We start from the raw sequence: 14,230 nt of genomic DNA, 5'->3' as shown, positions 1-14,230 counted from the left end.
CAGAGTTTAGGGGAACCAAACAACTGCCCCTCACACTATTTTTGACCTACGTGACCTGGGCCCTTACTGGTTTATGGGGCAGTTGCTATGCTGATTGTTAGCATTCTGGACATTTGCCCATCCTTCAGAGTCAATAGGTCATACTTTCAGTCTGCTTCAAGCAGCTGAATACAGAGTAGTAAGCTCATATTTTTCCTGCTCAACAACTGAAGAATTCATATTTTTCATTGTCTTGGTGGATTCGTTTGGTTCTTGTAGGTATGTGTTGGCTTTGTTCTCATCTGTGACAGACCCACTAGCCAGGTCAAAAATCCAGCCTGCAGAAATATCATCAAATAGGAGTGAAAACATTGTAAATTTGTGTTGGCTCGTAATATGTGAAAACAATATCAGTGCCTTGCTTGGGCACAGCTCTAAATGTGTTTACTGGATTAGAGTAGTATGTACAACAGGGATTAAGAATGGTTGTGAGATTTCATTACAAATATGTTAATGTATGGTGTTTTTGTTTATTAGTCCACATTATTGGAACACGAAATTCACATTTTCTGTCATTTTCTGAGATGATGTGCATAGAATAACCCTCAGCGAAATGTGACCTAACTGGACTAAAAACAGTGATAAAACATAAACATGTAACACCTACAACCTCCCCGATTTAAAGAGTGCAGCTACACTCTTTGATGCTATCTAAAATGATTGACTCCCTTGATGAAGATGAACAAAGATGTGTAGTTTTTTTGCTTCCTTAATGATTCAAGGGAAACAACCAAAATTACATATTTCTGTAATTATAGGTACACCCCCAAAGACTAAAAACTTACAGTAATAATGTGTAGATCTTATTGGCACCTAACTGGTAATGACATTGAGATGTTTATTTGTATATATTTATTTGATTAAAGCTGTGTTTTTCAACCCTGCTCCTGTGCGCCTGCCCTGCATGTTTTAGATCTCTGCTCTGTTACACCTGATTCAAATGTTCAGCTCATTATCAAGTCCTTCATGAGCTACATCAGGTATGTTTGGGCAGGGAGAGATCTAAAACATGCAGGGCGGGATGCCTCCAGGAGCAGGGTTGAGAAACACTGGATTAGAGAACCCCCTGGAAGGTATCTTGGACCATACAGAATCTTTCCAGATCCATGAGACATCCACAGGATTTCAATGCGATTGAATTCCAGAGACTGAGATGGCCATTGCAAAATGTTGATATTGTGGTCAGTTTAAATATTTCGATTTCAATGTGTGCTCAGTGTGGGTTATCATTTGGATCCACTTGCTGCCAAGTTTCAATTTCATGGGAGATGTGACAAGGTTTCTGTCTAAAATAATCTGGAACTTGGTAAAGTTTATTACGCTAATAGCCTTAACAAGGGCCCCAGGACCAGTATATGCAAAACAGGCTCATAACATCAAAGAACCGACACCGTATTTTACAATAGGTATGATGACCTTTTCCACGTGTTGCCAAAGAGCTCTACTTTTCAGCTGGTGTTTGTTGCCAAAGAGCTATATTTTTCAATCTACTGTCAGGGCCAATGCAGTTTTACTCCAGGTAAATGCATGTCATGGTTTCTCTCAAAAGTTTATTTTTGGCAACCTTTCAAAATAGTCTATTCAGGTGAAATAGATGTCTGGGAAAGGTAGGTTTACCACTGACACTGGTTTTGAGCTACCTAGTTTTGCTCTAAAAATAATTCTAGATTCTGTGCAGTATGTTGGTCTTTTTTATATCCATTGCCTGATTTATTAAGATCAACAACAATTTTGATTTGCCGAAAATTGAATTACTTGTGCTGTTTACTTTACACAGGTTTTTTCTTTGTCTCCTATTCTAAACAGGAGTTCTCTTTACTGCAGTTGGATGACATCCTGGTGGAGCGTTATGTCAACATACTGGGGTTTTCTGTCCTGAACCACAGCCATCCTTACTTCTCTGACCTCCTCCTCAGTCTTAACCGCTCCTGGCAGGAAAACTGTGAACATGCCCCTTTTCCTGGGGTCCCGGTGAGCAAGGTTCCATTTGTGTTGTATATTTATATACAGGACTGTATGAGTTAATCAGTTATTACTGTAACTCATGTTAACATTTTTATCCTGCTTATTTGTCTGAAAGCGTTCAAAATCCACTGAATTATTTCTTAAGCACATTTCATACACAGGGCAATTCTAATTTATTTATATAAGAAAATATAATAGAAATATATTTAGCATAAAAGACAAAACATAGAAATAAAAATATCACATTTAAGATAGCTTAAAGATTAATAAAAGAGGAAAACAAAGGTTTTTAGCCTAGATTTAAAAGTGGTTAATGTTGGAGCAAGTCTAAGATTTTCTGGCAGTTTGTTCCAACTCTGTGTAAAACATGTCTAAATGCTGCCTCACCAGCCTGTCTTTACTCTGGGAATGGATATCAGACCAGACCCTGATGACCTGAGTGATCTAGAGGGTTCATACTAAGAGAGAAGGTCTGAGATGAGATACATGGAGCCAGTGCAGAGACCTAAGTATTGTTTTAATGTGTTCTGCTTTCTTAGATTTTGTTAGAACTTGAGCAGCAGCAGTTTGAGTTGTCATTTCCTGATAATTCTTTTAGAGAGACCTGAAAACAGGCCATTACAGTAGTCTAACCTACTGGAGATGAAAGCGTGGATACGTTTTTCTAGATCTTGTCTGGATATGAATCCTCTAATTCTAGCAATGTTTTTAAAGTGGTAATAGGCTGATTTTCTTATTCACTGTATGTGGCTATTGAAATTCCAATCAGAATCCATTATTACCACCACATTTATAACTTAGGGTTTAGCCTTAAGGGACTGTGTGTCAAGAGTATTACTGACTGTCAGTCTCTTGTCAGTCTCTCAGTTTTATCTTTATTTAGCTGTAGAAAGGTCTGGCACATCCATATCATTGATTTGTTCAAGGATCTGGCAGAGTGAGTATATGGAACCATAGTCACTACATCTGAGAGCTATATAAACTCTCCTAAAGGATTATTAGGAACACCATACTAATACTGTGTTTGACCCCCTTTTGCCTTCAGAACTGCCTTAATCCTACGTGGCATTGATTCAACAAGGTGCTGAAAGCATTCTTTAGAAATGTTGGCCCATATTGATAGGATAGCATCTTGCAGTTGATGGAGATTCGTGGGATGCACATCCAGGGCACGAAGCTCCGTTCCACCACATCCCAAAGATGCTCTATTGGGTTGAGATCTGGTGACTGTGGGGGCCATTTCAGTACAGTGAACTCATTGTCATGTTCAAGAAACCAATTTGAAATGATTCAAGCTTTGTGACATGGTGCATTATCCTGCTGGAAGTAGCCATCAGAGGATGGGTACATGGTGGTCATAAAGGGATGGACATGGTCAGAAACAATGCTCAGGTAGGCCGTGGCATTTAAACGATGCCCAATTGGCACTAAGGGGCCTAAAGTGTGCCAAGACAACATCCCCCACACCATTACACCACCACCACCAGCCTGCACAGTGGTAACAAGGCATGATGGATCTATGTTCTCATTCTGTTTACGCCAAATTCTGACTCTACCATCTGAATGTCTCAATAGAAATCGAGACTCATCAGACCAGGTAACATTCTTCCAGTCTTCAACTGTCCAATTTTGGTGAGCTTGTGCAAATTGTAGCCTCTTTTCCTATTTGTAGTGGAGATGAGTGGTACCCGGTGGGGTCTTCTGCTGTTGTAGCCCATCCGCCTCAAGGTTGTGCGTGTTGTGGCTTCACAAATGCTTTGCTGCATACCTCGGTTGTAACGAGTGGTTATTTCAGTCAAAGTTGCTCTTCTATCAGCTTGAATCAGTCGGCCCATTCTCCTCTGACCTCTAGCATCAACATGGCATTTTCGCCCACAGGACTGCCGCATACTGGATGTTTTTCCCTTTTCACACCATTCTTTGTAAACCCCAGAAATGGTTGTGCGTGAAAATCCCAGTAACTGAGCAGATTGTGAAATACTCAGACCAGCCAGTCTGGCACCAACAATCATGCCACGCTCAAAATTGCTTAAATCACCTTTCTTTCCCATTCTAACATTCAGTTTGGAGTTCAGGAGATTGTCTTGACCAGGACCACACCCCTAAATGCATTGAAGCAACTGCCATGTGATTGGTTGATTAGATAATTGCATTAATGAGAAATTGAACAGGTGTTCCTAATAATCCTTTAGGTGAGTGTACATTTGGGTGTTTTATGATGACCAATTTTGTTGCTTTGCATGATTTGGGTTAACGGTAGCATGTACATGTTGAATAAAAGAGGCCCCAGGATTGAGCTAAATAATACCATGATTTACAAGTTATACATTTACATGATTTTGCTAACCGTTATTTTGGACAATTCCAAGAATATAATTTACTTTGTATAAACAGATTAATCATGATTAACAGCAAATAATTTCATTAAAGAGGATATCCCAAATTTGCTCCCATCTTGTGGTAAAAACAAAAAACAAAATTTTATTTTAAAAATGTGAAAAAAGCTATTAAGATGGCAGAATGATTTCCTACACTATTCAGTGCTTGTTTCTGAGGCGAACATAAATTGAGTGAGCTTTGTAGAAATGTAGCAACCTAGAAATCACAGTGAGATTTTGCTTGCCTCTGTCTGCTATTGCTTGTTTGAGAAGCAATCATTGCGTGTCTTAGTAACTCTCGTGGAAGAGGAGAGTCACACTTTTCCATTTGACAAAAGAAGCCAGTGGTTTCTTCTGTTGACCAATGGTTATTCATTTTGAAAGCAAGTCATTTCTGATGAGTAAATGTTGTATAAGACTACAGTATTAATTTTCCCATTATTCCAAATGTATTTTGACAATTTTGAATTTATGCAACAATTCTACCTAATGCCCTTTTAAGTAAATTAGCTTTTTTAACTATATGACATGGCAACCCACATTTTAAATCAAACATTATTTAATCATGCAGGTCAATTAAGAACATTATTATTCATAATGCAAGCCTGGTAAGTAGAACATTTATAAAAGTAAAGGCACAGTAAGAGACAAAAAGGAAAGCATAATGTAAAGTCTGAAAGAAATGTTGCCCATGAAAATGTCTGTGATTGTCTAGTTATTGTTTTAAAACAAAAACTCTGTGATTGTATTTCAGTGGAATAACAAATGATTCACTCATAATTGAGTTTTTTTCTGGCTGTGTGACCTTCCTGGTAATGCAATAAAAAGTTTTCCCTCAGCCATATATTTATATTATCTATATATTTACATATATTAGTAAGATATTGGACCAAGAAGATTCAGTATTATAAACACTGCATATAGAAATGTAATGTATAGAGCAGACATGATGATTGCCTAGCCCACTATATCAACAGATGGAAACATCTATTATTATTATTATGGCTGTGAAGCTATCAGAATGAACTCTATCCAACATAATTGTGTGTTTACAGCACTAGTCACATAAGGCACAACAACACTCTTCCAATTCATCCAGAATAAGCATCTGCATTGTAATGTATTTATACCCTGGGGGTTTGCTCAAAACATTTTGATTAATTAAGTAATTCCAGATGCTCTTCAAGCCTATTCACTGTGTGGAAAGACTGGTTTTGCACTGTCTGCACCAACATCAAGCAGACACAATTAATCCACATTGTGGACAGATTGGGTTTTCTTAATCATATTTGTTTAATTAAGGACTATGGGTGTTTTTGACACCGCCAGAGAATACATACTCTGATTTATGGAACAGGACACATTCTCTCTGCTATGACACTGACTGTGGATGCTTACTCTGTATTCACTACCACCTTCCCTCATTCTAGTGAGTATTGTTTTATCTATCTGGAAACCTGCCATTCTGAATTGCATTTGAGGACAGTTCTTCCCTTAGTCTTTCTCTATGTCTGAACCCGCTTCATTTTAGGAGGGGAAAGTGCTCACATCTGTCACTGCATGGAATATAGAAATATCTGGTGAAGTATCCTGAATCTAAAATTCCCTGTGTGTTGCTCATTTGTCTTTCTCAACCCTTCATCTTGTCATTTCTTACTACTGCCCATCTCCACGTCTTTCTCTGTGCCCCCAGCTCTCTCCAGCCCTGCTGTATGATGCTGTCCATGTTGTGGTGTCGGCTGTGAGGGAGCTCAACTGCAGTCAGAGCGTAGGCGCCACACAGCTTACCTGTCAATCACCCAAGATATGGGAGCACGGCACCAGCCTGATGAACTACCTGCGGATGGTGAGCACTGACATGGGAATGTGTGTGGCCATCGCCCCTGTGCCCCCCCCCCCCCCCCCCTCCCTCCCAAAACAAACTACGCCTGTAGGGTGTGCCTTTGGCTACACACTTCTTCAAGAGCCACTCAGCTGAAAAGTACCACCTTGGAACTGACAACCAATTCTGACCTGTTGAAATGGTCAGTATTCTCTCCAAACGACCTGGTGCCCACCTGAACCTCATTTTGATTGGCTATAATGTCTGACATAAGATTATGAGATCCCTTTTGGAGAACTTAGTGTTTTTGGAGGAGCTTAGCCATTTCAGATTGGTGATTGTGTGACTGGAACGCACCTCAAAAGACAGGATTGTCCTCAACACCCTATCAGATGCCCCCCATTCTTGAACTGCAGAGGCAATTCTGATCTCAGGTCAGATGGGGCTGCGCGCACGTGTTGCTCCTATAGTTAGCCCAATCTGTTAGCCCGATCTGTTAGCCCGATATGTTCCCATTGCAAATGTGATATTATCATTATTATTACAATTTAAAGTGCCTCGAACAGGCGTTAAATGTTTGTGGGTATGTGTTTCTGAGTGTGTGTTTGTGCGCGTGTGTGTGTGTTTGTGTACGTACAGAGTATGCATCCTATCAGTCCTTTTATCCAAGCCTGTCATCTGTCACTCAACACTCTACTCATCTGAGATGAGACACAATTAAGAAATGTTCCTTGTGGGAATTTAACACACATTGACATTGTTAGCGCCACACTCTTAACCCACCAGGCCGCACAAAAGAGCGCTATAAAACCTACTATGTGATTTATTGCATTCCAATTTGTAGCATTTGGGTTTGTAACGTACCTTCTCTTTCTGCCTCCGCCAGGTTGAATTGGAAGGTCTGACAGGACACATAGAGTTCAACAGCAAAGGGCGCCGCTTCAATTACACCCTGAGGGTGTTGCACAGCAGCTCAGAGGGGCTAAAGCAGGTATCACTGCACCTCACAAGCACAATAGCGAATTACTTTGTGACTGACTTGGAGAATGGTGCTATGATTCATCGTGTATTAAAGCACTGTATTACTGCAAGAGGATCAGGTGCCATCTAGAATGTAGGCATCCTGTTAATAAGTGATACTGTTTTGATTCAGGTTGGCACCCTCTGGTGTAATTACATTAGTCAGTGTATGCTTGACCTCTTTACTTTATTATGGTTGTTTATTAGGGATTGTAGAAGTATAATATAATAAAACGGCATGGCATGGAGTTGCAATACTCTGGTCAAATTATGCATTTCATAGGTAATTTTTAACTTATGAGACATCCAACAGTGTCTTTATTTAGATTAGATTAAACTTTGTCATTGAACAGTACGGGTACAGTACAATGAGATGAAGTTAGCATCCAGCCAGAAGTGCAAATAAAAGAGGCAGGAAATGTACAAGTATTAAGTATAGTGTATGGTGGAATGTATCGATGTGCAAATAGAGTTAATGGGAATTCTAAATGGCAATTCTGAATGTGCAATGATGGAAAATGGGGGGGGGGGGGGGGGCAGAAAATGTACAAGCATAAAGTATGATGTATGTACAAGTGGGAAATTAATAGTTGTATGATGAGACAAATGCAAGTGAAAATGGCAATTCTGACTGTGCAATCAAGCAAATTAGAGGTTGCATGTGCAACTGAAATACAGGGATAGCAGCAATGAGGTTCCCAAGGTAGAGATGTACATGTAAAAACTGAAAAATGCATGTACAAAGCCAATTCTAAATGTGCACTGCAGGCAGGTTGAAGGTGCAAGGTACATGTAACAACTGAAAACTTCCTTATCATACTTTGCAAGGCAGTGTCAGAGTCCAGTAGTACAAGGGAGTGGTGCACCAAGGTCACTGAGAGGGAGTACTAAGTGGTGGGCGGGTGGGTAAGGTTAGTTATGGGTCACAGAGTTTAGCAAGGTTACAGTAGATGGAAAGAAACTGTAGATGGAAAGAAACCTGGGCCTGCTAGTGCAGGAACGAAAAGTCCTGTACCGCCTGCCTGATGGCAGGAGGGCAAACAGATTGTGGCATGGATGTGAAGGGTCTCTGGAGGTCCCTTGCGCTGGAGGTCTATGATGGCTGGGAGCCGGGTACCAGTGATGTGCTGGTGGTTTTCACCACCCGTAGCAGGGCACGTCTGCCAACGTGTTGGAATTGTGTTGTTAAGTTGGGCCAGAACTAGTCTTTCAAAGCACTTCATGATCATGGAGGTGAGTGTGACTGGTCGGAGGTCATTCAGGCTAGACGCAGTTGACTGCTTCAGGACTGGCACAAGGGATGCGGTCTTCAAGCACTTTTCAGATTGGTCCTGGATGAGCTGCAGGCCTCCGCATCGCCTGATCTGAAAGCAGCGTTGCGTGCCTTTAGTAGTTGTCGGACCTCTCTGTTCATCCATGGCTTCTGGTTGGGGTAGATCTTTATAAGTTTATGGGTGGTGACATTGTTGGAGCAGATGTTAATGTCAACCAGAATGGAGGAAGCATGTGTTTCAATGTCCATATGGGAATCAAGGGTGGCTTGAGTGGCAAATAAACTTCAGTCTGTGTGTTGAAACTGATGCTGTAGAACTGAGTCTGAACCCCTCTGGCCACAATTTGACTGTCCTCACTGATGGTTTTGCACGTTTAATGAGGGGTAAATACTTGGGGAGCAGGAACAGTGAACAGTGGTCAGACTGATTCAAGTCAGTTAGTGACTCTGCTTTTTCCAGTGACTCGTGAAGCCCTCCAAACATCTTGTTTTTTTTTTTACATCTCTTTTTCTCCCGCCTTTTTTCCCAGCTTGGTGAGTGGCATTCTGAGCATGGTCTGTCCATGGAGAGCGACGTCCACCTCCTTAATGTGGCTGGTTCAGTCTTCAATGCCACCCTCACCATCACTACAATTTTGGTGAGCGCATCTTTCAGAAACAGTAGTTTACTGTGTCCAGAGGCATGTGCATCAGTGCATGCTTTAGCTAATGCAGACAACTTATAAAGGCATTTGGCATTTCCTATTGAAAAAATTTGGGTAGGGCCTCCTTTTGCTGCATTATTTTCAATGCTAGCTTATACAGGTGCTGGTCATAAAATTAGAATATCATCAAAATTATTTATTTCAGTAATTCCTTTCAAAAAGTGAAACTTGTGTATTATAGTCATTCATTACACACAGACTGATTTATTTCCAATGTTTATTTCTTTTAATTGGTATGATTATAACTGACAACTAATGAAAATCCCAAATTCAGTATCTCCGAAAATTTGAATAATACTTAAGACCAATACAAAAAAAATATTTTTAGAAATGTTGGCCAACTGAAAAGTATGAACATGAAAAGTATGAGCATGTACAGCACTCAATACTTAGTTGGGGCTCCTTTTGCCTGAATTACTGCAGCAATGCGGCGTGGCATGGAGTCGATCAGTCTGTGGCACTGCTCAGGTGTTATGAGAGCCCAGGTTGCTCTGATAGTGGCCTTCAGCTCTTCTGCATTGTTGGGTCTGGCGTATCGCATCTTCCTCTTCACAATACCCCATAGATTTTCTATAGGGTTATGGTCAGGCGACTTTGCTGGCCAATTAAGAACAGGGACACCATGGACCTTAAACCAGGTACTGGTAGCTTTGGCACTGTGTGCAGGTGCCAAGGCCTGTTGGAAAATGAAATCTGCATCTCCATAAAGTTGGTCAGCAGCAGGAAGCATGAAGTGCTCTAAAACGTCCTGGTAGACGGCTGCGTTGACCTTGGACCTCAGAAAACACAGTGGACCAACACCATGACATGGCACCCCAAACCATCACTGACTGTGGAAACATTAAACTGGACTTCAAGCAACGTGGATTCTGTGCCTCTCCTCTTCCTCCAGACTCTGGGACCTTGATTTCCAAAGGAAATGCAAAATGTACTTTCATCAGAGAACATAACTCAGCAGCAGTCCAGTCCTTTTTGTCTTTAGCCCAGGCGAGACACTTCTGACGCTGTGTCTTGTTCAAGAGTGACTTGACACAAGGAATGCAACAGCTGAGTGTGGCACCAGGTGTCTTCAACATTGAATCTTTTCACAATATTCTAATTTTCTGAGATACTGAATTTGGGTTTTTCATTAGTTGTCAGATAAAAACAAAAAAAATAAAAGAAATAAACACTTGAAATATATCAGTCTGTGTGGAATAAATGTATACATTATACAAGTTTCACTTTTTGAATGGAATTACTGAAATAAATCAACTTTTTGATGATATTCTAATTTTATGACCAGCACCTGTATAGTCCTATATATGGTAGTTTAATCTGGGGTTCCTTAGTCCACCTGCCAACTCAATAAAGCACAAGCATAGCAAGTGTTGCAGAATCTGTTACTATTGACCCTATTTGTAGATGATGATTTGCGTTTTTCGTTTGAGGTACATTCTAATTGGTACCCTTGGAGAAAAGAAATGAGTATTTTGAGGCTTTTTCTACATGTACAGTCTCCTTTATTTGATTGATAGGTCTTGTGTCTCTTCCTAATTTGTGTTTGCCTAATCTGGTCCGCCGGGTGTGACATAGCCACGCATGACTAGAATTATCTAATTATTAGCTACATGGAGAAAGTTGAAGTGATCAAATGAGACTTTTCCCTCCAATCAATTAGCCTTGGCATTCCACTCCCATGGGCTTTTACTTTTCTGTCCTGTTTATGTTTGTTATTTGTCACAACTGTCTTTTGCTTCATTTTATAGATTTTTTGGTTGTTATATGTTCATTTGTTTAAAACAATCTGTTTTTCTATTTGTATGTTCAATAAAAAATATGTTTGTAACAAAAATATAGATTTTTTTTTTAGAAATACTTTAGTGGGGCTTCTCTGAGATTGAGTGGCACCATGGAACCGATAGCCAGAAAACCTCTGAGCCTGCCTGTTGTCCCTGATAGGATGTTACTTGGACCAGGAGTAATGAACACAGACATTCACCTTGCCTTATGCTACTTCCTGAAGCCAAACCGCCTAATTAATTCAGCTGTTCCTTTTTCTTTGCAACCATGGTTATTTTAGCTCAGAGTTCCGTGTAATCTCTCATTAGTAGCATGTTAAGAAATCCAGCGGTAGTCTGCAGATGCGTGCTCCTCGTTTCAATGCACCCGGTGGCCCAGAGCCTTAATAAAGCATCAAGCAAAGAAAAAAAACAAGACCTGAGGGAGGGAATGAGTCATGGAGAGAAACAGGCAAATCACCCTGGCAGACATTCTCACTGTCAGATTCTTTTACAGGCACACAAACACACCCCCACTCTCTCACACTGCCAGACACACAGTCGCGCGCGCGCACACACCCTCATCCCACATACACACCCTACTCCCACACACGTCTCAGGTTGTGCCAGTCTGATGCCTGTTCATGCAGGAGAACCCCTATGTGATGCTGAGGCCCGATCACCAAGCCCTGGCAGGCAACGAGCGCTACGAGGGCTTTTGCGTGGACATGCTGAGAGAGCTAGCCCAGCACCTGCACTTCAGCTACCGTCTGCAGCTGGTGGCAGACGGCATGTACGGGACGCCGGGCCCCAACGGCACGTGGACAGGCATGGTGGGCGAGCTCATCTCCAGGGTAAGCACTGGCTGACTGCGTGTTGCTGAGTTTCAGGGTGGCCAGACGTTTCTGGTAGCAGCTAAATTGATCAACGTGCAGCGCATTCCATGTTCTCTGTGTCATTTTGTCACCCCCCCCCCCCCATCCCAGTTTGCCTCGCACTCTAGCGATGCATTTGAGTAGATGTCAAGTGTGAGCACCTTGTGAGTATTGCATGGGTACTCCCTTCTTGAAGTGACTACCTGATCGTTTTACCAATCTTTGTTGGGAAATTCCATTTGGGAGGCAATGTTAATTAGCTTAGGTCACCCGGTGTTGAAATTGTGATTGAGGATGAGGATTAAGGGGAGATGGCAGAGAATTTTAAGCACTTGTCTCTGTAATATCACTAAAGTCTTCTTTATTAACACCTGTTCCTTACTGAACAGACCTTGAATCATATAGTATCTCACAGAATTTAGTACGCCCCTCACAATTTTGTAAATATTTTATTATACCTTTTCATATGACAACACTGAAGAAATGACACTTTGCTACAATGTAAAGTAGTGAGTGTACAGCTTGTATAACAGTGTAAATTTGCTGTCCTCTCAAAATAACTCAACACACAGAGATTCATGTCTAAACTGCTGGCAACAAAAGTGAGTACACCCCTAAGTGAAAGTTTCCAAATTGGGCCCAATTATCATTTTCCCTCCCCTGTGTCAAGGTCTCAGATGTGAATGGGTAGCAGGTGTGTTAAATTTGGTGTTTTCGCTCTTACACTCCCTCATACTGGTCACTGGAAGTTCAACATGGCACCTCATGGCAAAGAACTCTCTGAGGATCTGAAAAAAAGAATTGTTGTTCCACATAAAGAGGGCCTAAGCTATAAGAAGATTGCCAAGACCCTGAAACTGAGCTGCAGCATGATTGGTCTGCATGGATGTCATCCCAGAAGGAAGCCTCTTCTAAAGATGATGCACAAGAAAGCTTGCAAACAGTTTGCTGAAGACAAGCAGACTAAGGACCTGGATTACTGAAACCATGTCCTGTGGTCTGATGAGACCAATATAAACAATTTGGTTCAGATGGTGTCAAGCGTGTGTGGCAGCAACCAGGTGAGGAGCACAAAGACAAGTGTGTCTTGCCTACAGTCAAGCATGGTGGTGGGAGTGTCATGGTCTGGGGCTGAGTGCTGCCGTCACTGAGGAGCTACAGTTCATTGAGGGAACCATGAATGCCAACACTGTGACATAATGAGGCTGAGCATGATCCCCTCCCTTCGGAGACTGGGCCACAGGGACTGCCAACATATTTCCAACATGATAATGACCCCAAACACGCCTCCAAGGTGACCACTGCCTTGCTAAAGAAGCTGTGGGTAAAGGTGATGGACTGGCCAAGCATGTCTACAGACCTAAACCCTATTGAACATCTGTGGGGCATCCTCAAACGGAAGAGTGCAAGGTCTCTAAGATCTACCAGCTCCGTGATTTTGTCAAGGAGGAGTGGAAGAGGACTCCAGTGGCAACCTGTGAAGCTCTGGTGAACTCCATGCCCAAGAGGGTTTAGGCAGTGCTGGAAAATAATGGTGGCCACAGAAAATATCGACACTTTGGGCACAATTTAGACATTTTCACTTAGGGCTGTACTCACTTTTGTTGCCAGTGGTTTAGACATTATTGGCTGTGTGTTGTGTTATTCTGAGGGGACAGCATATTTACACTGTTATACAAGCTGTACACTCACTGCTTTACATTGTAGCAAAGTGTCATTTCTTCAGTGTTGTCACATGAAAAGATAAAATCTAATATTTACAAAAATGTGAGGGGTGTACTCACTTCTGTGAGATACTGTATTTATGGCCAGTGGAAACTCAATAGAGTTTCAAATGAAATAAATTATATGAAAGTGTAGAAATAATAATGGCCCTACATTTCTAGAGTTGTGTGCAGCTCATTAATTATCTCTGAAATGAAAGCTAGACAGCTGGAAAAATTCCAAAACGGTGAAGAGAGAACTATTTTCAGCTAATTTTGACAGCGAATGTGGTTGTGCATTAGCACTTTTCTATCTGACATTCACTCATTTGGTCATTAGTCTGGCCAGCTATTTAAACTGAAAACCAAGTAGAAATTCTGGGCACATAACCAGATCCTGACCTATTTACACCAACCAAACTGTGCAAATGTCATTAAACATAAACCTATGCCAAATGTCATTAAACATAAACCTATGCCAAATGACATTAAACCTGTGTCATTCTAGATAGGGCCTTCTCAGTATTACATTTCCTATACGATACTGAATGCTAATGCCCCTGTAATCATGGCCTAAATCAAAAGTGGAAAACCATATGAACCAATACTCTACCCAATCAATGACATCAATAAACCACGCGAAAAACCTGCACAAAAAGGATCTAGCGGATGTTTTTATCCATGGCAATTC

General features: G+C 41.3%; 1 protein-coding gene across 2 annotated transcripts in view; it reads left to right on the top strand.

Annotated features, from left to right (window-relative positions):
• LOC105010755 (glutamate receptor ionotropic, kainate 4) overlaps positions 1 to 14,230 on the top strand; it is a 55,986-nt gene that overhangs the window by 19,958 nt on the left and 21,798 nt on the right. For both annotated transcript variants that reach the window (XM_010870324.2, XM_020048648.1), the window contains 5 exons: positions 1,846 to 2,010; positions 6,076 to 6,228; positions 7,091 to 7,195; positions 9,028 to 9,135; positions 11,612 to 11,815. In XM_010870324.2, the coding sequence (XP_010868626.1) occupies positions 1,846 to 2,010; positions 6,076 to 6,228; positions 7,091 to 7,195; positions 9,028 to 9,135; positions 11,612 to 11,815 (735 nt within the window). The remainder of the gene's footprint in view (positions 1 to 1,845; positions 2,011 to 6,075; positions 6,229 to 7,090; positions 7,196 to 9,027; positions 9,136 to 11,611; positions 11,816 to 14,230) is intronic.

The sequence above is a fragment of the Esox lucius genome, chromosome 7, assembly GCF_011004845.1.
Source record: "Esox lucius isolate fEsoLuc1 chromosome 7, fEsoLuc1.pri, whole genome shotgun sequence".
Taxonomy (NCBI): Eukaryota; Metazoa; Chordata; class Actinopteri; order Esociformes; family Esocidae; genus Esox; species Esox lucius.
The sequence above is the reverse complement of the archived record's forward strand: the minus strand, read 5'-3'. Positions and strand labels throughout refer to the sequence as shown.